This window comes from Petromyzon marinus, chromosome 56 (genome assembly GCF_048934315.1).
Source record: "Petromyzon marinus isolate PM22_M1 ecotype Great Lakes invasive population chromosome 56, UKy_Petmar_22M1.pri1.0, whole genome shotgun sequence".
Classification (NCBI taxonomy): domain Eukaryota; kingdom Metazoa; phylum Chordata; class Hyperoartia; order Petromyzontiformes; family Petromyzontidae; genus Petromyzon; species Petromyzon marinus.
In genome coordinates this window covers 6,152,106-6,178,066 of record NC_133722.1, presented here as the reverse complement: position 1 = coordinate 6,178,066, position 25,961 = coordinate 6,152,106, and the positions used below count along the sequence as shown (strand labels likewise).

The following is a 25,961-nucleotide window of genomic DNA, read 5'->3' as shown; positions in this document are numbered from 1 at the left end:
GTTGGCAGGCTCCTCCTAAACAAAAGCATCGAGACTCGGTGAGGCTTTCCCGGGTAAACGATCGGGACGATGATAATTCCAATTAAGTCCATTTCCGTTCTTGATTCCAGCTTCTCTGTAGATGGGAAACATGCGTCCGAGTAACGTCACAATATGTACGTATAATAATAATTCCATTTATATTGTCGCTTTTCACCAAGGATTTCAAAGCGCTGCGCAGGACACAGCAGCAGCAGCAGACAGCATGCATTTTTTTATATATACAATCCATTTAATAAATGAACTAAACGTTTAAAAATCGGAAGCGTACCCAAATAGGGTTTAAGACGCATTTTAAAAATGTGCACCGAATCAAGAGAGATCCCTGATATCTCGTGGAAGAGCGTTCCATAACCTGAGGGCTACACGGGGAGAAAAAAAAAACACTCGATCACCCACAGACCGAAGCCTTGACCTGGGAATGCAGAGGAGATCTCCATTCCCAGATCTTAGGGACCTTTAGGGGACACGTGGGTGCAGCATGTTAATGATGAAGGCTGGGGCAAGATGGTTCACCGCTTTGCAAGTTAACAATGGGATTTGAAACTGTGTTCCATGTGAGACTGGCAGCCAGTGCAGGGGTTTATTATGACACGAAGGTGTTCTGGTTAATAAAACCCGAGGAGCCGCATTCTGAACATGCTGTAAATGATTTGCGTATTTCGAGAGACCCTCCGTTTCGTTCGTAAAGAAAGTGTCCCCTTTCATTTCCGAGTTTCCAAACGCACATTTATTTATTTTTCCAACATGTGAAGTCACAGCCATGGAATGTTAAAAATACAAAACAAATAAAACACCACCCCCGCTTAGCCTTTAAAAAAAACAACGCACCGCCCTACTGGTGCCGTGATTACCAGCAGTGAACATGTGAACGAAAGGCATTGAAAAATGTCCTTGGGTTCATTTTAACGCGTCGTCTTTCGCAAACAATGTTATGATTCAGAATTTATTTTTATTTTCGGGTAAAAATGCCAACGTTGTGTTCGTGCACCCTCCTCCACCCAACGCGGACGAATAAATAAAGTTGCCCCGTCATCAAATGTGCCAAAAAAATATGACTTGTTTCAGCGCACCGATGTTATCGTCGGGGAGAGATGCACACACATTTAACAATGATGTACGACCTTTCGCTGATAGCTGCATCATCGTTCAAGGCCCAAGACTGGAGGCCATGTTCACAATAATTGCCCGATGTTGCTGCTCGTATATTACAACATCGGTGTGCTGAAGCAAGGAATGCCTTGGCACGTTTGTTCACGTGACAACTGTATTTGTTTGGCTGTGTCGGCTGGATGAGGGTGTACAACGAGAGTTAGTTATGGATCAATGTCGTCATGGTACATTTCCAGAGTTGGGTCAGGGGCAGGGTTAGTGGCATTTTTGTTGATATGGCCCAACGGTAGCGCACAACGCCGCTTGTTGAAACGGGTTTGTGGTTCGAATTCAAAAGGCCACCCTAGTTAATACTGCCATGTGTATTAACCTTGAAATACTGTGCACCGTCTGCTCCACGGCGATCGTTGAAGAGCCCGTGGCGTCATTCGAAAAGCGTAGGCCACTGTGCGCTTGGCGTCACGGCCCAACGTTTTTTTTTTAAATGCCCCCACAAAATACTCAATCGGGATTAATTACACAGAGCACAACCACGGCGGACTATGTTCGCGAAGCGTGGCCTTCGCGATAGCCTTCCGCTCGTGAGAATGGCGCGATTACCGAATGCGCCATTGTTTTGAGTCAACGATTTCGTTGCGGTCAGAGCTGGAGCTAGTGCAGCTGAAAGTTAACTCATCTGGCCAGGAAGGACGTGTACACGAGTAAGAAATATGACGTACGCCTTGGCGCCAGGGGCAGAGACCGAGAGAGAGGCAGGGCCTACACAGAGGTGGGTCCAAGTGGTGAACCAGGGATGTGAAGGGCTGTGGAGTGGACATGGGGACGATGGCCCAGGAAAGGAGGCCGAGGAGGAAGGCAGACCACCCCCCCCCCCCCCCCCCCACATGAGTGAGGAACATTACAAAAGGAAGCAAAATGAGAGAGAGGGTCTGGTTGGTGAGCCTGGCAATGGTAATGCTAAGTATGGCCCTCTCCACGTTTCGCTTTTGGCAAATGTATCTGCTCGTTCTTCAGTCTTGTTCCTGTGATTGTGTGTGGCCTTGCCCCCCCCCTCACCTGCCCCCATTCCTAAGCAGGGCTGGTGCCGGGATTTCTGGGTGCCCTCACGTTTTGTACATGGGGCGACGTTGGCAAAAACACACACACACAGGTGTGCGATTCCAACACGCCAACAACGGGCAACCGTCCGTGTCACAACACCCGACACCAAACCCCTAACTCAATCTCAGCTCTATTCCTAACCACCCCCCCTACCCAATCCACTCTCGGCCTACATAAAATCACGTTGACGTCAGAATACAAATGAGTAGTATTGATTTCACTATGTAACACAATTTTTGTCCCTGTGTACGAAGTGCTATTTTTTAATTGCATATGCCTAAAAAGTATAGAAAATGGCTATTCCTCCCCACAAACTTTGCTTTTGTGGCCAGGACTTTACGTGAAAGAATGACACAAATGCACACCACGTTTTCTCATTGAAAATATGTACGTTTCAAAATATCACTGTCCTGGTCACAAAAGCAAAGTTTGTGGGGAATAGCCATTTTCTTTACTTTTGAGGCATAAGAAATTAGTAAATAACACTTACTACCCAGGAAAAAATAATGTATGTTAGTGTTTTCATGCAACTTTACTTGGGAGTCAAAATCTCACATTAGCCTCTCGAGTCTCAATGCAATCTAGTACGAGTAAATCCCTGCTCTGCTGCGAGTTTGAATTACCTAAATCTCACTCTAGCACCGACCGTGAAGCTGATCTTCCGAAATGAATCTTACTTTAGTCCAAGTCCGATTCCAAATCCTCGTCCAAGTTCGAATCGCACTCCGATCTTTTCATCGGGAAGCCAGTTTTTCACCTTGATGTGTGAGCTATTGGCCGAGTCCATGGGACAGCGGTGAGACGATAGGCAAGTCACGGAACTCACAACCGTTAGGTGTAACCCAATGACGAAACGAGTCGAAAATATCGAGAAAGCACTGAAAATGCAATCAATTCTTTACCAAAATACAGATCATGTACGACAGACACAATCGCTCTCAGTTGCAACCAAGCCTTGCAAGATCTCCCCTTGCGTAGCGATGCCACCAATATACAACGGTGCTCCGATATTGGACGAGGAATCGCGAGGAGGGCGGCGTTTGCGTGCCGGGCAAAGGTGAGGGTGAAACAGGGGCCATGCCAAAATCATAATCAAGATTACTATAATTATAATAATAAAGAGATACGCAAGGCAAAACAAACTCCAGATACACGAGATTGTAACAGGAAGACGCAACCCATAAAACAAATAACTCTGCTCTTGTACACAGGTGGGGTGTCCTGGGAAGTTGATGGTGCGAGCCCCCCTCTATCAACATTTAAACACCCAGTGGGATGACAGAAGAGATGGACCGAGATAAGAGACATATAGACAAACGTGTGTTGAGGGGAGAGACGAGATGCAGACAGGGTAGAGTTGTGAAATTAATTTGCATTTAAAAAGTGAAATGGCTTGCTAGGTTTATTATAATTTTACACTCAAGCTCAGATGTCTTTCATGGAGCCGGGGAAGGAGTGGGGCTTGGGGTTATCTTGCTCGAGTTGTTTGGGACCCTTCCGGTCGCGGCGGCGTTTGTTAAAATAAGTTTAAATGCTTTTTTGTATCTCTCCCTCTCTCTCATTCACTCACGTAGCTCTGAGCGTGTGCCCGATGGCCTGGGGACACCACAGAGCCGGGGATGTGTGCGCGACTACGACGAAAAAAAAAGACTAATGTTGATGTTTCCTGGGTTGCGTCTCGATTTAAAAGCGACAACGCAGGCGCGGTTCAGAGCCATCACGCGACCGCTTGGGGGGGGGGGGGGGCAGGGGGGGGGAGGCGGAGGGGGGGGCCCTGCACACCGACTAGTCCAGAGCGTTTTACCGTTTTCAACGGAACCTCGGCTCAATTGGTTCCACTTGCCTCTGGCGGCAACACAGGAATCTCGATGAACAAAGCTTGCCTGCAACGACGGACATACCGCGACGGGGGGGGGGGGGGGGACCCAACAACATTCCTTTAAACCTATCATTAACATTGACAATATTGACAATAGTTAAGGGTTATTTCCACCACCACGTCACCCACTACGCACCCTGTACCCTGTCCAACACCAGCAATCTTAACTAAGCAGTGAAACACATTCTCTATCGCGGTCACGACCGAGTTGGGGAAATCAACACGTGCGTACAGGCTGATACACAACAACATCAAACATGCTCAGACGTGTCAACGGCCTAGGGCTTTCATCCGAGCCGGGTCCCGTCAACCGTGAAAAATATTTCCGCACCCCGGCACACCACGTGCGGTATACACCCTTCTTGACCAATGTTTTCCAGATGCATTGTTCAAGCCAGGCAAAAACTACACCTCTGGGTTTCGACCTTCCGAGTTTCATCAGCAGGACGTGGGCAAACTCCCGATCGCGCCACCACGAAGCGTGTCAACGAGGCGATGGCGGCAGATAGCAGTGCTTCACGCTGAAGGCGATAATGCAGAACTGCATTGGAAATTACATCAAGTGCGTTTTTTTTTTACTTTACCTGTACACCTCTGACAACGTGGTCTCTTTCTCGACTGGAAAGAGGGCAACCGTTCAACGCCCAGGAATACAGGGCCAAGCCCATATCGTGACAGTGTGTACTGTGCGATGAGATCGTGGCCAATAAACATGTTCCGCCAAATTAAAACTGCAGAGGTGTTTTTATTGTCACCGTTACAGCCCCCATCGCCTTGTTTTGGGCCAATTTAAGACAGTTTCTTGTAGAAGGCCAGTCAAACGAACACCACAAGTTTGTGTTCTAAGTTGGACATGCAAGCGCAGGCTCCAGGAGGGATTTACTATTTTCAACTCCCGAAGACGCCGCGCGTGGCGAAAGCTCGAGAGAAGGAATCCTCAGCCAACGTTGGCAACCCCAACTCCTGGAGAAAACCGCGCTTGGGTTATAAACGCGGCCCGTGGAAAGTTCCACGCAGGTGAAATCAAGTCGGCCGAAACGTGGAGATCTCTCCTTTCAAGCAATGGCAATAAATGGAAACCAACGCGGTTCTCACGTTTAACCAGCGCGTTCTGGTGGAACGAGCGGACTACTCCACTCAGCTGCCCCAGCACACCACGCGCGTTCTGGTGGAACGAGCGGGCTACTCCACTCAGCTGCCCCAGCACGCCACACGTGTTCCAAACTTGACCTACACACAAAGTTACTCCCCCTTCATACACACTCTCACGTACATATACGCATAGATTCTCTTACACATGCATTCTCAAACATACATACATGCACACATATACTATCTTACACACACACACACAAAGGTAATGTCATGTAAGGCCAAGATGATCTGGCGGAGGCTCAGGACAAATTTTAATATACCACTTACCACTGATGTTAGCCATGGCCGGGTATCAAACTCCGGTGGCCGGGTTCGTACAGCAGCGCACTGTACACTGCGCTGACGCTCACGCACGCACCACATATACGCACACAATTACCCATTCACATACGTACACACACACACTACACGTGCACACAAAGACAAAGATCCCCCAAACAGCCTTCAACGGACTGCAGGGGGCAAGTACTGACAGCGAACACCTACGCGCACACACACAGACGTACACACACAGCTGTACACACATGCACACACGGATACACATACATGCAACCACAGACACCCACAAGTTAACACACACACACACACGCGCGCGCTCACTCCTGCTTCTCTGCACGCTGATGACCCCCAATCGCAGTAGGGGGCAGGCTCTCCGAGCTGCCGGGCGACCCCCCCTCTCTCTGCCCCCCTCCTACGTGCTTCTCCCGCCCGCTGCCCCTACCCCCCGCTGCCCCGGCCCTGCTGCTGCCCCCGTGCCCCCCACACGGCTCCCTGCCGTGCCTCCCCGGCTTCCCGATCGGCAGCTCCTCCGCCGCCCGCTCGGCCAGACCACCACCGCCGCCGCCCCCATCACCACGACCGCCGGTGCTGGCGGCGCGGCCGCGGTTCCCATCGCCGCGGCCGCGCGTCCCGGCCGGTGGCGCCGTCTCCCCCTTGTCCTTGTCCTTTGCCGCAGCTGCCGGTTCTGCCACCGCCGCTGCTTCCTCCTCCTCCTCCTCCTCCCCTTCGTCCTGGTCGTCGTCCTCATCTTCGTCATCCTCCTCGTCTTCCTCCTCCTCGTCCTCCTCCTCGTCGTCCGCGTTGTTGTTGCTGCTGCTGTTGCTCTCGTCCGGCTTCTGCGCCTCCGGTTTTTTGATGACGACGCCGCCGCTGTCGCCGTCGGCGCCGCTGGCCGGCAAGGAGCCCTCGTCGGTGGCCGACGCGTCCGAGGCTGCACACACGGAAGGCAAAGATCCCCCGTGTAGCCTTAAACAGACTTTTGGGGCAAGTGCTGTTAGCGAGCACCTATGAAGGCCGGCACGGCACACGAGGGGGAGGGTGGTCAGCACCACGCCCGGCCGCCTTTGTCTCCCCAGTGGGGGGGGGGGGGGGTGGTGTGGCCGAGACCACACCGGACACCTTTGCCTCCCGTCCAGCAGCACACCAGGTGGAGAGGAAGGTGAGACATTTTCTACTCAAACTATTGTCACGTTATATTCTTGGTTCTTTCGGTAAAGTCACGTAGAAGGGAAGCATAATGATTGCTTGTGTTGCAGTCGAAACGTCGTGAAAATTTTATTGTTTTATATCTTTATCATTTTATTGTTTCCCTTCTACGTGACTTTAGCGAAAGAACCAAGAATTTTTCGATTTAAAGCTTTCGTGACTGCAAGGATTCATCTTCTTTGGTTCTTTCGGTAAAGTCACGTAGAATGAGAATAAAATAATAAATTGATAAAATAAAATAACACATTAATATTCTCACGACGTTTCGGCCACAACACAAGCGGCCTTCATCAGGTGAAGGGACGAGACTGTCTGGTAGGACAGCGCTGTCCTACCAGACAGTCTGTCCTACCAGACAGCGCTGTTCTACCAGACAGTCTGTCCTACCAGACAGTCTCGTCCCTTCACCTGATGAAGGCCGCTTGTGTTGTGGCCGAAACGTCGTGAGAATATTATTGTGTTATTTTATTTTATCAATTTATTATTTTATTCTCATTCTACGTGACTTTACCGAAAGAACCAAAGAAGAAGAACCAAGAATATGAATCCCTGCAGTCACGAAAGCTTTAAATCAAAATTTATTGGCACGTTATCCATTTAGTCGAGTTACTGAGCGGTTAATCAGGAGAGAAATCGATTACTGAGAACATCGAACAGGCCCAGTCTCTCTCTCTCTCACCAAGCTGGGTGTGTGGATATCCCTGGCACGACGAGGGAGGGAGTCTCACCGTGCGGAGCTGTGGGCTCCGTGTGTGCCGATGCGGTCGTGCTGGGGCTGGGCTCATCCTGCCGCTCCGAGTCGGAGCTCTTCTCCCCCTCGGCCACCTCCATGGAGGCCGACTACGGCACACGGTGGTGGGGAGACCAAACACACACACAGACACGTACAGGTCTAATGACAGTAGAGTCAACCTGCGGTGAGAGCGGCCACGGGAGGTAATGACAAGGGAGTCAACCTACAGTGCAAATGGACTGACGGCTACGGGAATGATCGAGAAGGAAGCGTGGCCAGGTGACGGAAGAGGACGGTAGACTGCTGGTGGAGCCAGTGTCTAGAACCAACGAGAAGGTTCGGGAAGAGGGGTGTGGCCTCGGTCCGTATATAAGGGAGATGCGCGGGACTTTGGGCTGTTGCAGTGGGGTCTACGCCTGTTCGAGTGAACGTGTCGACTAAAACAGGTCCCTGCAGGGTGGGCTGGTAGGAACATTGGAATTTTGCGCAATTTTATTGTTACACCCCAACAGCACGAGATTTCACTTCGTTAAAGTATTGAAAGGGGACAGACGGACGGACACATTAATCTATTGCAGGCTGGTACACTCAGTTTACAACTTCGTTCCTACCAGTATAAAGAAACCGTCTCAAGACAGGCGTGCCAAGTCGTCTTTACACAGACACAAAAAAACAAAGATCCCCCGTATAGCCTAAACAGACTATTGGTGCAAGTGCTGTTAGCGAGCACCTATCAAGGCCGTCACGGCACACGAGGGGGGTGGGTGGCCAGCACCACGCTCGGCCACCTTTGTCTCCCCAGCGGCGATGTTTTTACGCACCGCACCAGGTACTCATTTGAGGCTGAGTTGACCTAGGGGAGGCCCATGACCGGTTCAGATAATCGTCACTGGTGTTGGCCGTGAGCGGGAATCGAACTCAGATTGCCGGGTTCGTAGCGCAGCGTAGCGCTAACCGCTACACTACCGCTCCCCACACACACATACACATAGGTATGCACGTAAACAAACGATTAAAACGACGATCCCCAATGTAGCCCGCACTGGCTGCTGGGCCAAATGCTGTTAGCGGAGCGGCAACTATGAATGCTGGCACGGCGCAAGAGTGGGGGAGTGCCGCCAAAACCACACCCGGCCACTCTCGTGTCCCCCAGTCACCATGGTAAAGTGCGTGTCGTGGCGTGTGCCGTGCGTCTCACGACAGGCTGTGTACGCGTGCTGAACTTCGTTTGCACCGTGCGCAGCCGACCGCGGTGCGTGTCGCTGGGTGCCGTGCGTGGCCGTGCTTTCTCTCGCCACGCGGTGGGCGTCGGCGTGCGTGTCGCCGCGCGCCGCACCTGTGCGGGTGCCGGTGGCGCCGTGGGTTTGTCGCGCTCCTCCTCGCGCCGCTTCTGCGCCGTCTCCTCGGCGGTGGCGGCCACGTCGGCCGCCACCTTCTGCAGGTCAACCTCGATCTTCTGGCCGCGCAGCTGCAACGCACACACCACCGACGACGACGACAGAAACAACCGCCGTTCGCCACTATGTAGCGGTGACGTCACCACGGCGCTTGCGCCAGGCTCGGTGCAGTTTGAGACCACGTGAAGTGTCGAAGGCTCACAAGGCAGGAGGTTTGTCACAAAACAGACCCGGGTGCCGTGGGTTGACTGAGCGAGATGACTGGCAGGTGCACCGCACGTGCTCCACACTGTGCCAACTCGCGGCCTTTTAGCCTCCCGGCGCTACGCTCGTTGGCGCGAGTGTCGCTCCTCCGCCATTCGCTGTAGCTGGAGAGCGACTGCCTTCAACTGCCCGGTAACAGCATCCTTCACGAGTCTCCTCCGCAGAGGCTGATCCTGACGCTGCTGGTACCGGTCGTCGGCAAGTCCACTCCTGTACCACGCTGGCTAGCCTCCCCGCCATAGCAGAGTGAGAATTTCTGCCGATGCCTTCGCTGGAGATTGAGAATTACGGAGCAGCTAATCTCTTGTAAAAGCTGCCCGTGCGACGGATCGCGCAGATCACGTGAGATTACGTTTCCCGGAACCAGCCGGGCTCGGACGTGGCCAGAAGACGGGGCAGTAACAGCAAACGGGTTCACGGAAAAAATCGCTGTGGTTGCTCTTAACAAACCCCTAGGCCCCACGCAAGCCCACGGTGCGATCCCGGGCCTCACCCTCTTGAGCTCCGAGTTGAAGCGCTCGGTCGAGTCGAGGAACTTGCGCTTCTTGCCTTGGTGCCGCTCCTCAATCTGCAGCAGCTCCGCCTCCAGCTTTTGCTGCGACGCGGAAACCACGGCGCACGCCGCACCGAGAGGGCAAGGGTGACTTTTCCGTTTACAGGCGAGGGCAAGGAATCTTAAGCGCACGTTGGTTTCACAATGTGGGGGGAACCCCGAGAACAATCCACGCGACCACCAACGGCGGGGGAGAGAGAGAGAGAGAGAACCCGCAATCGAACCCATGACCTCCTGCGTACCAGGCGAGGGAGATGGCATCCCCGTGCCACCGCCTGCTTATCTATCGTGACATAGGATCGTCTACGACAGTCGGCAGCGATCCGCTCTGTGCTATCTCAACCGAGCGGAGCGTACTGGCCCCGAACTCTCCGTCGGCGCCGTCTACGACCCGCAGCCCGCGGTGAAAGCGCCGCTGCTGCTACACTAAAACGATTTTTTTTTTAAATGTAATCTAGCAGGTAAGGCCCACTGGATTTTTTTTTTAAGTGTAATTTAGCAGGTAAGGCCCACTGAGCTATGTAGCTTTTTTGTTCAGCAGGGAAACCTGGCCACAAATGATATCCCAATGAAGTGGCTTGTCGCGTGGAAATTTCAACACCATCATCACGATCCGTGAGCAGATAGCCCCTCGGTGTCCACTGCACATTACGGCATTGGTTTTCACTTTCCTACGTCTTGTGCCAATATGCTCAAGTCGAGCCACATCTTTCTGGCACCAATCTCTTTATAGCGGTCAAATGACGTCGATTCTAAATGTGGAGGGAAAAACCCGAGGACCCGGAGAAAAATCCACGCGACCACGGGAAAAGACAGAGAGAGACACGCAAACTCCAAATATACAGCAGCAGCAGGTGTCAAGGTTGGGATCGAACCCACGACCTCCTGCATACCAGGCGAGGTAGTTAACATCTCGCTACCATGGCACCTCCGCTGCCGCTGCTCCCGTGCGCAAAAACAGTGTGCAGAGGCACGGCCAGCTCAGTTTCACCGGGGGTCCCCCCCGCACCAAAGAGCCGGACCCAGTTACCCGCTGGAGATGTTCGGAAACAATCCTCGGGTCTCGGCCAGTTTGGCAAACGTGTGTTGAGATTATTTAGAGTATTTGGCGACTGCTATAAGCGTCCGCACGATGAGCCACTTCGTCGAGCGACCATTAGTGGCCAGGTCACTTCCGCAAAAGAAGCTAACAGCTCAGTGGGCTTTACCTGGTAAAATAAATGGTGTGTTTTTTGTTTTTTTAAAGTGATTTGCTTACCTTTGCTATAATAGGGCTCGATTAAAACTTGTCCCGAGCCCTCCCCTATCGTGTGTTTTGTCCTGTTGGTTGTTGAAATTTTCTGAGTCGCCCCCCCCTACCGCACATCTGTGACAATTTGCTTTTCATCGGCTCATCGGATTCCTCCCAGGATAAATAAAGATTTCCGATTCTCAAGCAGCATTGTTTTTCCAAGGAGCTCTACTTGGTGTGGTCAGCACGGCGCACTCGTCACGAGGACTGGGCTCACAGGAGTGGGTGATCACGGATGCTCAGTCACTCAACCTGCCAAACGTTTATGCGGTGGTGTGGCCAACACGACTGCATAAGGTGTTCAAGATAATACGAATAATACCCTTGGCTTAATTTCTCAGAACGCTGTTACTGGGTGGCTTAGAGTAGATATTGTCGGGTCAAGGCACTAACACTAGATTATTTGGTATAATTATCCATTATAGTAATAATCCGATATTGATGTAACCTATATTACTGATGATCCTATGAACAGATTTTCAGTAATAAAGGGTACAATGCACAGGCGGTTCTAGACACTGTCCAGAGGTGGGTGGGGGGGGCATGCATGAAATGTCTCTCTTTTATAATTAGGGCCCTAAATTAAGTTGACGGTATCAATAGAATACCAATCTTGATTTGAAGCTTTCGTGACTGCAGGAATCCATACTCTTTGGTTCTTTCGGTAAAGTGACGTAGTTATTTTATTTCCAACTACAAGACTTTACCGAAAGAACCAAAGAGTATGGATAGAATACCAATTTTAGGGTCTCAAGGGGGCGGTATGGGGGGAGTTGGGGGGGGGGGGGGGCGATCGACCCCGCCCCCATCGCCCCCCCTCCCCAATGTAGATCCGCCACCGACTGCACCGAGCCCGAATCGCGCCGCGCTGTGTGGCAGTGAGCACCGCGCCGCGTGGTGTTGCCGTCGTTGCCGTACCTGGTGGACCATCAGCGAGTGCACCTGCCGCTTCAGGACCTGCATGCGGTTGGTGGTCACCACGGAGCGCACGTCCGGCACCACCGACTCGTTAAAGATCTCGTTAATGAGACGGTGGTTGCGCAGGAATCGCCCGGCCGACACGTGCTTCACCGAGAAGCCGTCGTCAAAGTCTGACGAGTCGGGGTGGGCGGAAGCGGTGGGGGGCGGGGGGGGGGGGGGGGGGCGGGAATAATAAAAAAATAAAACGCCTTCGGTTAATCAGATCACGGATCATCAAATCGCCCAACGTACGTTTCTATCGGATCGTTTTTACGAGGCGGTGACCGCTGGGACGCGTGCGTGCAGGATGCAGGGAAATAGCCGATTGCCGGACACTGGAATGGTCTCCACGAGTCCGGCGAGCGAGGGAAAGGACTTCGTGGAACTGCGACTGAGTGGGGGCGCGGGCGTGCGCGCACACACACGGCTGCTTGCGTGATCGTGTGCGCACCCCCCCACGTGCCCCCGGCCTCCCCCTATCACCGCGCCCGCTCACCCTCGGGGTCCTCCGCGGGCTGGATGCTCATGTAGGACTCGAGCTTGTCGTTGCGCTGGCGCTGGCGGCTCTCTTCCTCGAGCGCCGCCTCGGCGCGGCTCTTGGCGTTCACGTAGGCCAGGTAGGTGGGCGAGTTGAGGTACGTCTTCATCGCCTCGCTGTACTCGATCTGCGTGAGACAAGACGGCGGCGGCGGCGGCGCTCGTTCGCTCGCGCGACTCTCGGCAGTGGCTCGGCCGCTCACGGCAAACCCATCGCGTCCGCACCCGGGCGACGGGTCGCGAAATCAGACGGGCTCGAAAATTCGCACGACGCAAATCGTCGCCCGCGGCCGCTCTCGTCCGCTCCCCGAGCGGCGGCGGCGGCTGCGCAACAAGGACGCGCCGTAGCCTCACCCTGTCTCTGGGCAACCCCATATTCACCCTACGCAGCGATTGCTCGTTCGTTGGTTACGGGAAGCGACGGTTTAGGGGGCTCCGTGCCCTTCCGCCTCCCTGCACAGCAACAGCCGCTCCGCCCCCCCCACCCCTTCACCTTCTCCGCCTCGTAGTCGTTGATGTACTCCTGCTTCTCCTCGTCGCTCAGGTCCCTCCACATGCCACCGATGATCTTGCCGATCTCCCACAGCTTGAGGTCCGGGTTCGACGCCTTCACCTGGTCCCAGACCTGGCAAGAGACACGCCCGCGCGCCCCGTACACGCATCTCGCCATCACCACCGCCGCCACCACCAGTGCCCGTCACCGCCACCACGATCACCACCAGTGCCGCCACCACCACTAACACCACCACCAACACCACCACCACCACGATCACCACCAACAACGTCAACATCGTCATCAACACCGCCACCAAAAGGACACTTGACTGCTCTAAAGGCTGCCTGAGAATCCAACCCCAAGTTCTAAGCCCAACGTCTCCGCGGAGGCCGCTGGGCTCGGACAGCGCTCGCTGCTCTCCCTCTCTCGCTCTCTCGCGCTCTCTCACGCTCTCTCTCAGTCTCGCCGCAGGCTCTCGCTTTGCTCTCAAGGTCACTCCACACGCGAAGGTCTCTTTCGCCCGAGTGCATCTGAACGAGGGCTTCCCACCTGCACCGTGGGGCGCCCTGCCTTCTTCTTCCCTCGGGTTGGCTACACGCGCACACAGCAGTCGACGAATCAACGCCACCCTCATTGGCAACACGAGCCGCGCGTCCCAGCCGCTAAGCCCCCCCCCCAAACCCCCACATGCCCGTCCGCCCCCCCTGCCCGCCCGTTCCCCCCACCCCCCCCACCCGCCCCCCCACGATCCGTCACTCGCTCGTGCGAGGAGTTGGCGCTCAAGTGTGTTGGGGGAGGGGGGTTGGCTAGACCCCCCCACCCACCCCTACCACGGCCGGCTCGCTTCTCTGAACCAAAGCGGAGTTGAACTTATTCCTCACGTCCTCGTTGCGTTCGAGAACGCGTGCCCTAGCCGCGCGCTGTCGACGTTCAATTTGAACGCGACGCCGGGTTTGGGTTGTTTCCAAATAATGTGAGCGGACAGTTGCGAGGACCGTTCGTGTCCTTTATAGGGGGATCAGTGGTATTATGCGCCTATCAGTTTCAAATAATTTTGAACGAAATTGCAAATAATCGATGCTCAGACGCACACAGTTTGAGGTATGCGACAGATTTCGATCGGCGTCGGGTCGTGATTCGGCCACTCGCGTTTGTTTAGCTGCGTGTGTGTGTGCGTGTGTGTGCGTGTGTGTGCGCGTGTGCGCGCGTGCGTGCGCGTATGGGGAGCGGTGGTGTAGCGGTTAGCGCGCTGTGCTATGAACCCGGCGACCCGGGTTCGATTCCCGCTCACGGCCAACACCAGTGACGATTATCTGAACCGGTTCTGGGCCTCCCCGAGGTCGACGCAGCCTCATGAGTACTTGGTGCGGTGTGTTAAACATCGCCACTGGGGAGACAAAGGCGGTCGGACGTGGTGCTGGCTACCCACCCCCTCGTGCGTCGTGTTGGCCTTCATAGGTGCTGCTTGCTGACAGCACTTGCCCCAAAATAATATTAAGGCTGTCCAGGGGATCATTGTCTTGTTAAGTTTTGTATGACGCGAGTGCTTCTCGTACCTTCCGGCTGTAGCGCATGTACGGCATGAGGGGCTTGTCTGGAGGCTTGGGCGGCTTTGGCACTGTGATCCCAGGGTTTGTCTGCGAGCGAAGCAACGCGTGGCACACGGTAACGGTTCGCCACGCCACCCTGCTAGTGTAACGGCTTGCCACACCGCACTGACACGCCGCACTGCACGGCGCCAAGACGGATACAAAACACCGCGGCACACGCACGCCACACTACGACAAGCCACTCCAAGCAACACACTGTACCTCGTCACAACACACTGTACCTCGTCACAACACACCGCGTCACAACACGCTGCACCACAACAAGACTGCAGAACATCACAAAACACTGCACCATACACCACGCCGCACTACGACAAGCCACTCCAAGCAACACACTGCACCACATCACAACACACTGCACCACGGCAGACTGCACCACACCACGCCGCACCTACGGCAAGCCGCTGCAAGCGACGCAGCACTCCTATGCAAAACCACAGACCTCATAGAGTACAACACAACACGAACTAGACCGCAGCACAACAAAACCAACCTGCAAAACACACCACTCGATGCAAGAACCCACCACTCCGCAGCACACCAACGGCACACGCGGCGCACCACTGGCCACGACAGAAACACTCGCTGGCTCGCTGGCTCGCTCGCTCGACACGACACGCTCCCGGCACCCCGACGTTTCGCTCCGCGCGCTGCCACGGCGCTCTCCGCTCACTTCCCGAAGAAGCTTCCAGGACGCGGAGCGAAACGTCGGACATCACGCCGAACAAGGGGTGGGGGGATCGGGGGGGGGGTGTGGTGGGTGCTGCTGGGGGAGCGGGGGGGCAATCCGAAAGCATATCGGATAACTACAAGCCACTCGGTGCCCCCCGCTTTGTCAGCTGGGAATGTCGGGGGGGGCAGGGGGGGGGGGGCAGGACGAGGCGATCCACCCCCGGTAGGAGCTGGAGGGGAGTGACGCCCAGGGTTGTGGGTAATCGTGTACCTTAGCACCTTACCCGGGGAGGGAGGGAGGGACGTGGGAGGGAGGTACATGGGAGGTACAAGGTAGGGAGGGATTGAGGTAAGAGGGAGGGAGGTACTTGGGATGTAGGAGGGTACATGAGAGGTACATGGGAGGGAGGTACATGGGAGGGAGGTACATTCGAGGTGCATGGGATGGAGAGAGGTACAGTGAGGGGAGAAAAGTATTTGATCCCCTGCTGATTTTGTACGTTTGCCCACTGACAAAGAAATGATCAGTCTATAATTTTAATGGTAGGTTTATTTGAACAGTGAGAGACAGATTAACAACAACAAAAATCTGGGAGCCAGAAATCTTTCTGATTGAGAGGGGGTCAAATACTTATTTCCTCATTAAAATGCAAATCAATTTATAACATTTTTGACATGCGTTTTTCTGGATTTTTTGTTGTTGTTATTCTTCATAATAAAGGTTTTTTGGGTTAGATCGCGTTTATTTATAAATGTGTCGTAACCCTACACCACCCGACACGGCCAATCAGCAAAAAAAGTGTCACGTTGACAAAAGACAAATAATTCACTACTTCAGCCCACCGGTGTGTTGAAGAGTTAATCCACATTTACAGTTTGAGTACGACGTTTCGCTGGTAAATACTTCCAGCATCATCGGGCAATTCGCCAGAATGGTAAAGCCCTCGCTTGCTCCCGGTTTTATATAGAGCATATATATATAGAGCATATATATAAAACCGGGAGCAAGCGAGGGCTTTACCATTCTGGCGAATTGCCCGATGATGCTGGAAGTATTTACCAGCGAAACGTCGTACTCAAACTGTAAATGTGGATTAACTCTTCAACACACCGGTGGGCTGAAGTAGTGAATTATTTGTCTTTTGTCAACGTGACACTTTTTTTGCTGATTGGCCGTGTCGGGTGGTGGAGGGTTACGACACATTTATAAATAAACGCGATCTAACCCAAAAAACCTTTATTATGAATAATATTGGTCGCGAAAGCCTACGTGTTAAACTGTTGTTATTCTGTCTCTCACTGTTCAAATAAACCTACTATTAAAATTATAGACTGATCATTTCTTTGTCAGTGGGCAAACGTACAAAATCAGCAGGGGATCAAATACTTTTTTCTCTCACTGTACCTGTGAGGTGCATGGGAGGGAGGGAGAGAGGGAGGGGAGGGGAGGGAGGGAGGGAGGTCACTCACTAGGCCGTGCAAGGCATAGCTGTACGCGGGGGCGGCCCAGGTGTCACGAAACTGCCTGGAGGCTATGTCGTGAGACTGCCTACCCAGGTACGTTGTCTACGCACACGGTGAGGGGAGGGGGGGAGGTGGGAGGGAATGGGAGCAGCAGGCGGTGGTGGTGATGAGGCATGCGTTACGACAAAGCCAAAAGGAAGAGGGAGATGAGGGGTGGGGGATGGCGGGAGATTTGCAAGCTGGCGAGGGGGGGGGGGAAGGCTGCTCAAAAGCGGACCGCGTGACTCTTCTTTGGAGGCAACCGGAAGAGCCTTCAGACCCAAAGGAAAAGCAAGGCAACCGATTCTACGTCCATGATGAATAATCAGACAACACGCCTCCTCCTTCTCGCACACATCTATCCCACTGCATGAAGAAAAAAAAACTCTTTTAAACAGTATTTTATTACACATCCCATCATCAGCCACGTGGCCTTCTGGGAGTGCATCATTTTCAGCAGCATTGGCACAATAATGCAAGGAAAAATTCCGGACCGGTGCCATCAGCAGCGGCTCATCAGCAGTGTGGCTAACTTGGATCAATATTATGCTTATTTATTTTAAGTGGGAGGACGGACGTGTTGAGGAGACGCGCTTGTCCGATTGTCCGTTCTGCGCCGTATGCCACAGTAGGTACATGGGCGGTGGTGGGCGGGCAGGGGTAGGAGTTAGGGTGCGGAGGAAGGTGGGGGGGGCGGGCAGGCGGGGGAGGGTGGGAGGGCGGGGACAAAGCCAAGCAGAGTCAAGCGCAGCAGGCGATAGCCGTAACAGGCAGCTGAGCTGGAAACTAAACCCATTACGCTGTCGAGAGAAGTAGGTCCGTGGAGGGAACACTAGCCCAGGAGTTCAACTCGGCCCTCGTGGTTGAGCCATGGAGGCAACCGGCTCCCCCAGCTGGCGTACACCATGAATCGCCACCACACCCACACCATCCCTGCCTCTCCCCCCACTGCGATTCCATCACGTGTCACAATGCAGGGTCAAAAAGAAGAACGCTGGGTGGGGCACATGTGTAAGATGGGGGGGGGGGGGGTGAGCCGGTTTACCGAGACAGGAATTGGAGTGGTCTCCACGAGTCTAGCGACCAAGGGGAAGGAAGAGAAGAACTAAGACCTAAACCCAGATGCTGCAGTGCCAGCTGCAGGATATAGCCGGTCAGAAAGCGTTGGCCACGAGGTGGTGGTGGAATCAACAGCGTCGGCCTTCATGACGTCTTTACACTTCATCTTGATTTCAGGGTCAAGGTGGACTTCAAGCGTGGATTCAACTCCGGCTCTTGAATTCAAGGTTGAGTTATTATTTTTTTTAAACCAAAACTTTGTTGCGTTATAAACGGCGTGGCGTAAAGTGGGAGTAGAAAAAAAACCCCAGCGTAGCGCACCGACCCAGTCCACCGTTTAACAAGACGAGGCACGGCAGAAGCCATCTTAATGCGGAAAGCTTGCATGCAAGGGAGGACAGCTCGCACACACGGGGGAGGTCATTCACAATGCAATGGTTACAAAAGATGGAAGGATTCAAACGTCAAATGCAAAAATCCGACATGCATTATTTGAAATGTGCGATTAATGGGGCCGACGGGCAGCGTTAATGACGTCGCTCGCTTCGGCGACTCCAGCTACGGCGCGGGGCGCGTTACGCAGGCGCGTTCTACTCTACTCAACGTAGGCGGCGGCGGCTTGATCGGCATGGTCCACAATTCAAAGCTTGGTCTCCACGGTAGCAATTGTTTTGCCTGAGAGTCGGAGGCAGGCAGGGCGAGGCAGCCAGCCAGCCAGCCGCAACCGGGCTGTTAACCGCAACCGGTGCTGATTGCCGCAACCGGGGCTGTTAAGCGCAACCGGGGCTGTTAAGCGCAACCGGGGCTGTTAGCCGCAACCGGGCCGTTAGCCACAATCGCGCTGCTCTCTGTGAGGTTTAATACTGTTTATCGTCAGCGGTTACAGCAGCCATACAAACCCCGCCGGCCTCTGGCTATGTGATAATGGTTTTGAATCTAAACTCGTGTACAATCGTCACATGTCTGCTTAATTTTCAACAGTCCGCTTTTGTGGAAAAAAACCCCCCAAAATAAATTGGAATATTTTATCACGTGACAACTGGATTTGTATCGCTCTCTCGGGTGGTGGACGGTTGTAGTTTAACAAAAATGTACGTTATACCTACACTATCTAAAGAAACGAAATATGAAATGTAAAATTGGTCAGGAAAAAGCCACTATGTGGTCCAGCCTGGCCCCAGGGCCTGTCACTCACTCACTCACCATGGCTCTGCTGTTGGCTCCAGGCTGTCCGCCCAACTTGTAGTTGTTGTAAGCCAGGTGGCTGTACGGGTTGTAGCCCACGAAGCCAGGGTTGCTGGTTGTTTGCTGTAGATACGGTGGGGCCAAGGGGGTGTAAATATACAACAACAAAGACAAAGATCCCCCCGTTTAGCCTGTAACTGACTGTTGGGTCGAGTGCTGTTAGCGAGTAGCACCTACGAAGGCCGGCACAGCACACGAGGGGGTGGGTGGCCAACACCACGCCCGACGGCCTTTGTCTCCCTAGTGGCGATGTTTACACACCGTACCAGGTACACATTTGAGGCCGAATCGACCTAGGGGAGGCTCAGAACCGGTTCAGATAATCGTCACTGGTGTTGGTCATGAGTGGAAATCGAACTCGGGTCGCCAGATTCGTAGCGCAGTAAGCTAATCGCTACACTGCCTAAGCCCAAATGGTGCAGTAGCACCAACAACAGCACACACACACACGAGCTTGCAGAGTGTTAGCAAAAACAAGCACTGCAGATTACTCAATTGGGATTACACAGTAGCAATCATTACCCCCTACTGGCAGAATAATGCCCCCCAGGTCGCTCTTGTAAATGAACAAAACACTCAACACATTCATAACACATAACTGAAGACAGGCCCATTCCGCGATAATTCACCTTAACATTTTTTTCGTTTAAGACTACGCAGTGTTGCTGACAAATGTGCTGAGTTTTCGTTTTTAGTTGTTTGTCCTCGTACACCTCTGCCACCAAGGCAGCAGCGTCTCGAAATAATTTGTTTAACCTCGCAAGAGAGCAAATCCTGGTCTCTTGAGTTCTCAAGCTGGTTAAAGAAAATAAACCTGAAACGTGATTCGCATTACGCACAATCAGGGCAAGGGCTGTTAAGCGAGCATCGGTTAGGGCTTTATAGCAAAACACGGAACACAAGGACTAAAAAAAGACTCAAATAATTCTGACTCGATCGCCATGCAAGGAACTCCTCTTATTAGCTGGCCATGTGAGGTGCACAATTACCCAGTGTGGAAAATTATTACACAGGTAATTTAGTGACGCCTATCACATTCCACAGGCAGTCTTTTTTTTTAAATTAGTGCTTCTCAACCTTTTTCATTTCACGGCACACTTTCAAACTTGCCCGGATCTTCACGGAACACACAATTATTAAAAAAAAATGTTTAAAGCAATGGCTCAATATCCGTGACTGTTGGCCCCGGCCAAAAGGACAACTGTCAATGGCCAAAGGATAGCCGGGTATGAATCACGAAGACGTTCCCGGGCTGTTTGGGTTTCCAGGCCAGAGAAAGAGGCCCAGTGCGGGTTCGGAGTTCACGAAGCAGGTGGGAGAGCAGGCCGATTGGCTTACTGCCGGAGTGGTGGTGCCGGGGGCCGGGGAGGCGGTCACAGGTGGCCGCCCTGGCACACGCACGCAGACACACACGCACACATATAAACTCACTTACACATATACACCACCACTTCTTAAAACCCCACTCTTTATCTCAACCAATATCATTTATGTACAAGCACAATTTTAATATTGCCGCAAAGTGCCTCGGAATAAGGCGCGATAAAAATCTAGATAAGATATCACATACACAGGCAGACGCACGGAATAAAGTATAGTGTTAATAATAATCCCCCTCCCTATATCTTTAATATTTTTTGGGTAAGTGCTGTTCGCGACTGCGGTGGATGCGAAGGTCTGCAGAGAAAACAGGGACTCGAGCCCAGCCCCGTGGGAGCACGGGGCCAACGGTAAGACTCACGCGACATGGTGACTTGTAGCTACTCCGCTGGTCACCCACAGAGAGAAATCCTGCCATGGAAACAAACACAGATACACACACGTGGGCCGCAAAACGTGTCATCCACCCCATTGCCCCATCGCACAAACCACCATCCACGGTCACACGTTTTATGCATGTTGAACTTGTCGCACCGTACGTAGCCAGCCGGGCTAATCGGACGTGCAATTATGTACGTATGTTGAACTTCTTTCGCACCGCACGTAGCCAACCGTGCCAATCGGAGACCGATTCATATGACACAAGTTGGGAGCAGTATCTGAAAACCGGTCTTCTATCGTCAAAGACATCCAACTCACTGAAGAGTGGAGTATGTTGGGCTGATGTGCACAAATGTCGGATATGTGAAAATAAACTTCTCCTCCAGCAAACGAGATGTTCCACCCCAAGGGGTTATCCTGGTAAAACATTTACTAAATAAACGAATTAATAACTCGAATGTAAATGACAAGTTGCACCATGCGTAAACAATGCACCGAGTGCGAGCGGTTAATTGGCCAAGGGCGGACAAGTGGCGGTTGGATATTCGACTTTGTACTGCCCACACAGTTTGTTGTCAATCCACTGCTGGATGAATGCCTCTCCATGCCTGTCGATGGTGGGTGTTTGTTGACCATACTTCACCTCGATGGTGAGTGCAGGTTGGTGAAGAAGTGAGGAATTGGGTGGCGGGGAGTGTGTGAACGAGGACTGGTTCTGTGATATCAAAACGCCACTCGTGTTAGCTGTGGTCCATATCGCCCCCCTCCCCCCATCACTTCGCCACCGCTCCACTGCACATTGTCTTTACTCAACACTATTATCATGCGATGAGGGATTTCCCCCTTTGTTTTCTGGCAACAAAACTGACACCTTTTGCAAGGCATCATGTTTACATTAGCCACAATACTTGCAGTCAAATGCAAACAAAACAAAAATACTCTGATAGTTCTTTCGGTAAAGTCACGTAGAATGAGAATAAAATAAGACGATAAAATTCTCACGACGTTTCGGCCACAACACAAGTAGCCTTCTTCAGGTGAAAGAACAGAACTTCAAGCTCTGTCGTCCCGACAGTTCTGTTCTTTCACCTGAAGAAGGCTACTTGTGTTGTGGCCGAAACGTCGTGAGAATTTTATTGTCTCATTTTATTATTATATTCTCATTCTACGTGACTTTACCGAAAGAACCAAAGAAGATGAATCCTTGCAGTCACGAAAGCTTTAAATCGAAATACTCTGATAATATATGCATTGTCCTTGACACTGATTGGTCCACACCAGAGACAGCTTTCTTTAGAGCCTAGTCTCAATTTGTGCTAGACCAGATGACGCCCAAAGGCGTACACAGCTCAAAGACAATGCACTATCAAAGTAATGAGGGCTCGGGGTGAGCATCTACATAATTGGACCTCCTTTGCCAGTACCAAAATATAACAATAGGGTGTTTCCCCTTTTTTTCTGAAAATACTCTGATAATTCATGCGTTGTCCTTGATGCTGATTGGTCCACACCAGAGACAGCTTTTCTTCGAGCCTAGTCTAATGCGGTGTTCGACCAGATGACGCCAAAAGGCGCACAGTTCAAAGACATCTCACTCTCAATAGTCCAAATTATCAGAGTATTGTTTTATTGTTTGCATTTGACTGCAAGTATTGTGGTTAATGATTACTTGCAAAAGGTGTCAGTTTTGTTGCCAGAAAAAAACAGATGGGAAATCCCTATGAGTATATTTTGGTAGTGGCAAAGGAGGCCTCGTGATATTATCATACGATTGCAGTCGTGTCATTATTATTTGTGCGGGTTTCCACACAGTGGCATTACACTCCTGTTATAGTACAGTCGCCATATTAGTAACGGCGAATTTAAATACGTTAATAGGGTACAGTACCATTGTTTTACAAATCACCATATTGATGGGAGAACTGTAAACGCCACATCAATAATAAACGGCATTCGTCAATCCACTGAGGGATGAAGGTCTCCCTTTAATTCGCCATTGTTAACGTAACCTAATTTAACGATTGTCATGATCGTCGAACAATATTAAAATCGCTTATTAATGGCGTGCCTACACGTTAAGCGCAGCGCACACATTAACACGCCCAAAGCTAATGCAGCTATTGTTGAAAACACTTTATAACCATCGGTTAACCCTGTTAGCATCAACGCTTTTGTTATGCATTTATTTTCTTTAAAAGTTGTAATCCAGAAACCCCGTAGACCCGGGAACCTTTAGGGGTGGTGGGTGGTTGGTGGTGGTGGGGGGGGGGTCCCTCGCACCGAGGCTTTCGCGGGAATCCGAGCTCCGGCGCCCGTAGAAGAATCCAGGCAAGGCGGCAGGCTTCACCCCGCGCCTCCGGTCCGATGGTGATGAGGTTGGCGCGCCACGGCGGCACGGAGAGGACGTGAGACCAGCACCACCTTCTCTTCGCCCGCGATCGACGCACTTGAAACGCGGTCGACGAGGAGGACTCAGAGGGACATCGTTTTTACGTCGAAGGGGACCTACGCGCGACACGGCCTGACCCGCGCCGGCCAGGACCCCTAGGGCTGCCCTGCGCAGCAGCCCGAGTGCCCGATTAATATAATTTTATATTATATATTTTAAATGTCTCATATAAAAAAATGTGAATAATGTAGGAGAGGATGTTTAACACAGGGGATGGAGCAATTAAATCAGCTTCGCGTCCATTTGCTGCTGAGTGGATGGTTAACATTGCGAGCGGAAGCAGCCTCATCCAGCAGTGGATTGAACATTCTAGATTTGAAGTTTTCGTGACTGCAAGTATCCATACTCTTTGGTTCCTTCGATAAAGTCACGTAGGTGGGAAAAAATTATAGTAAATAAAATAAATTAAATCACGACGTTTCAATTGCAACACAAGCAATCATCATCAGGTGTGAACACCAAAGCAATACAATTTGAAAAAAGTGGTTTTCACACCTGATAATGATTGCTTGTGTTGCAATCGAAACGTCGTGATTTAATTTATTTTATTTATTATTATTTTTTCCCACCTACGTGACATTACCGAAAGAACCAAAGAATATGGATTGAGCATGGCTGAGGATGTTAATATTTTTTATTGCCGCTTGCAACTGCTGCAATTTTGATTTAGAACGGGTAATTTGTCACTGTGGCGTCTCGTGAAACTGAGCCAGGTTATTTATTACTTAACTAAACTTTTAAAAATAACATTTTTACCACGCAAGGCCCCACTGAGCTAATTGTTTCTCTTTTTCAGAAGCGGCCTGGCCACAAACGGATACCTCTACGAAGGGGTTTGTCATCTTCATGAGGGCATTTATAGCTGCCGAAACTCTGGGATTTTTGCACACAGCGTTGGTGTACGGTGCTTTTTCTGCAATATTTTGCTGTCTTTTCTTGGATTTTCTGTTTTGCACAAAGTCACATAGTTACTTTAAGATGTTTTCTTGTTTATGTTTTTTTTTGTTTGTTGCGGTTGCACCCGATTCAAGAGCCGAGTTGCTCACATGGCTATACCAAATAAATGAAACTTAAAACTGAAACTGAACGCGCGATGTCGATTCTGAATGTGGAGGGAAAAACCGTAGGACCCGGAGAAAAATCCACGCGACCACGGGCAGAGAGACACGCAAACTCCAAATATCCAGCAGGCGTCAGGATTGGGATCGAACCCACGACTTCCTGCATTCCAGGCGAGGTAGTTAACATCTCCTGGCCACCGTGATGATGATGATGAGAGAGAGACACCGCAAATTCCAAATATACAGCAGGCGTCAGGGTCAGGATCGAGCCCACGACCTCCTGTAGACCACACGAGGTATTTAACATCTCCTAGCCACCATGATGATGATGATGAGAGAGAGACAGGCACGCAAATTCCAAATATACATCGGGCGTCAGGGTCAGGATCGAACCCACGACCTCCTGTAGACCAGGCGAGATAGTTAACATCTCCTAGCTACCGTGATGATGATGAGAGAGACGCAAACTCCAATTATCCAGCAGGCGTCAGGGTCAGGATCGAACCCACGACCTCCTGTAGAGCAGGCGAGGTAGTTAACATCTCCTAGCCACCGTGATGATGATGAGAGAGACGCAAACTCCAAATATCCAGCAGGCGTCAGGGTTAGGATCGAACCCACGACCTCCTGTATACCAGGCGAGATAGTTAACATCTCCTCGCCACCGTGATGATGATGAGAGAGAAACACGCAAACTCAAAATATACAGCAGCAGGCGTCAGGATCGAACCCACGACCTCCTGTATACCAGGCGAGGTAGTTAACATCTCCTCGCCACCGTGGCGCTATACTTTGGAGATCTTTTTTGTGATCCCCGCAATGTAGGGTAAAGTGATGGTTTTGAAAGACTCCTCAAGAGGGCCCTTCTTCATGGTTTGAGTGATAGCTTTGCGGATTGTATAGTCGGAGTAACCATTAGCCTTAAGAGCTTGGTGTACGTGCTTGAGTTCACTGCCTATGTGTTCCTGGTCGAATATGCATTGGGCTCTATGATACAGAGTCTTGATGAGAGAATTCTTCAAAATCTTGAATAAACACAAGATCCAGGTCCGTTTCAACACATTACATAAAATACGTGATCTGGTTCCGTCTGTAAAAGATGTGATTCCGGACATACAGTACCCTGGTGTCTACAAACTAAGTTGCCTCTTTGGTAGTAGTTACATTGGAGAAAACAAACGCTATGTCTCGGACCGCATTCGTGAACACAAAGCAGACCTTAAACACGGTAGGACCAACACCTCTGCCGTGGCAGATCATTGTTATAATTCAGTAGGCTCACATGACATTGACTTTTCCAAGACAGAGGTTCTTTGTAAGCCATCTGGCTACCATGAGAGATTCGTTCATGAGGCTATCCTCAATATACAAGCAAAGAGACAATTTCAACCGAGAAGATGGATTCTGGCTTAGCAATCATTGGAAAGATTTGATAAACCATTTCAGGTCTTATTTGATTGTTCACGCTTACAGTGGCTTTCAGACAGCATACATGAATTTTTCGTCTCCCCCTCCTCTTTTCAGAACATAGATGGACTCGTCCTTCTAAATAAACTGCCAAATCGCTGCGCGTGGCGCTGACTTTTTTTATAAATAAA

The 25,961-nt window shown here is 51.5% G+C and overlaps 1 protein-coding gene across 5 annotated transcripts; it reads right to left on the bottom strand.

Annotated features, from left to right (window-relative positions):
* Positions 1–754: 754 nt before the first annotated feature.
* Positions 755–23,437, bottom strand: LOC116954718 (SWI/SNF-related matrix-associated actin-dependent regulator of chromatin subfamily E member 1-like). 5 transcript variants are annotated; one of them, XM_032975456.2, is made up of 14 exons: positions 23,084–23,437; positions 20,834–20,883; positions 20,431–20,480; positions 19,051–19,155; positions 16,756–16,851; positions 14,560–14,640; positions 13,553–13,594; positions 13,001–13,132; positions 12,467–12,635; positions 11,929–12,101; positions 9,660–9,761; positions 8,842–8,973; positions 7,501–7,612; positions 755–6,497 (listed from the first exon to the last, which is right to left on the bottom strand). In XM_032975456.2, exons 2-14 carry the CDS (start codon positions 20,838–20,840, stop codon positions 5,884–5,886), a joined length of 1,815 nt encoding a protein of 604 aa, XP_032831347.2. In that variant the 5' UTR covers positions 20,841–20,883; positions 23,084–23,437; the 3' UTR covers positions 755–5,883. The 5 variants fall into 5 exon arrangements, with proteins under 5 accessions (XP_032831347.2, XP_032831346.2, XP_032831349.2 ...); XM_032975455.2 differs by having other exon boundaries at positions 23,134–23,437; XM_032975458.2 differs by lacking the exon at positions 16,756–16,851 and having other exon boundaries at positions 23,134–23,435.
* Between the last annotated feature and the right edge of the window lie 2,524 nt (positions 23,438–25,961).

What these genes read in the sequence shown, in the direction of transcription:
- LOC116954718 (XM_032975456.2), bottom strand. An exon ending in ACTCGCTGATGGTCCACCAG is followed by an intron (nt 9,762 to 11,928) that starts GTACGGCAACGA and finishes TCCGCGTCGCAG; the next exon opens with CAAAAGCTGGAGGCGGAGCT. An exon ending in GGAGCCCACAGCTCCGCACG is followed by an intron (nt 6,498 to 7,500) that starts GTGAGACTCCCT and finishes CCGTGTGTGCAG; the next exon opens with CCTCGGACGCGTCGGCCACC.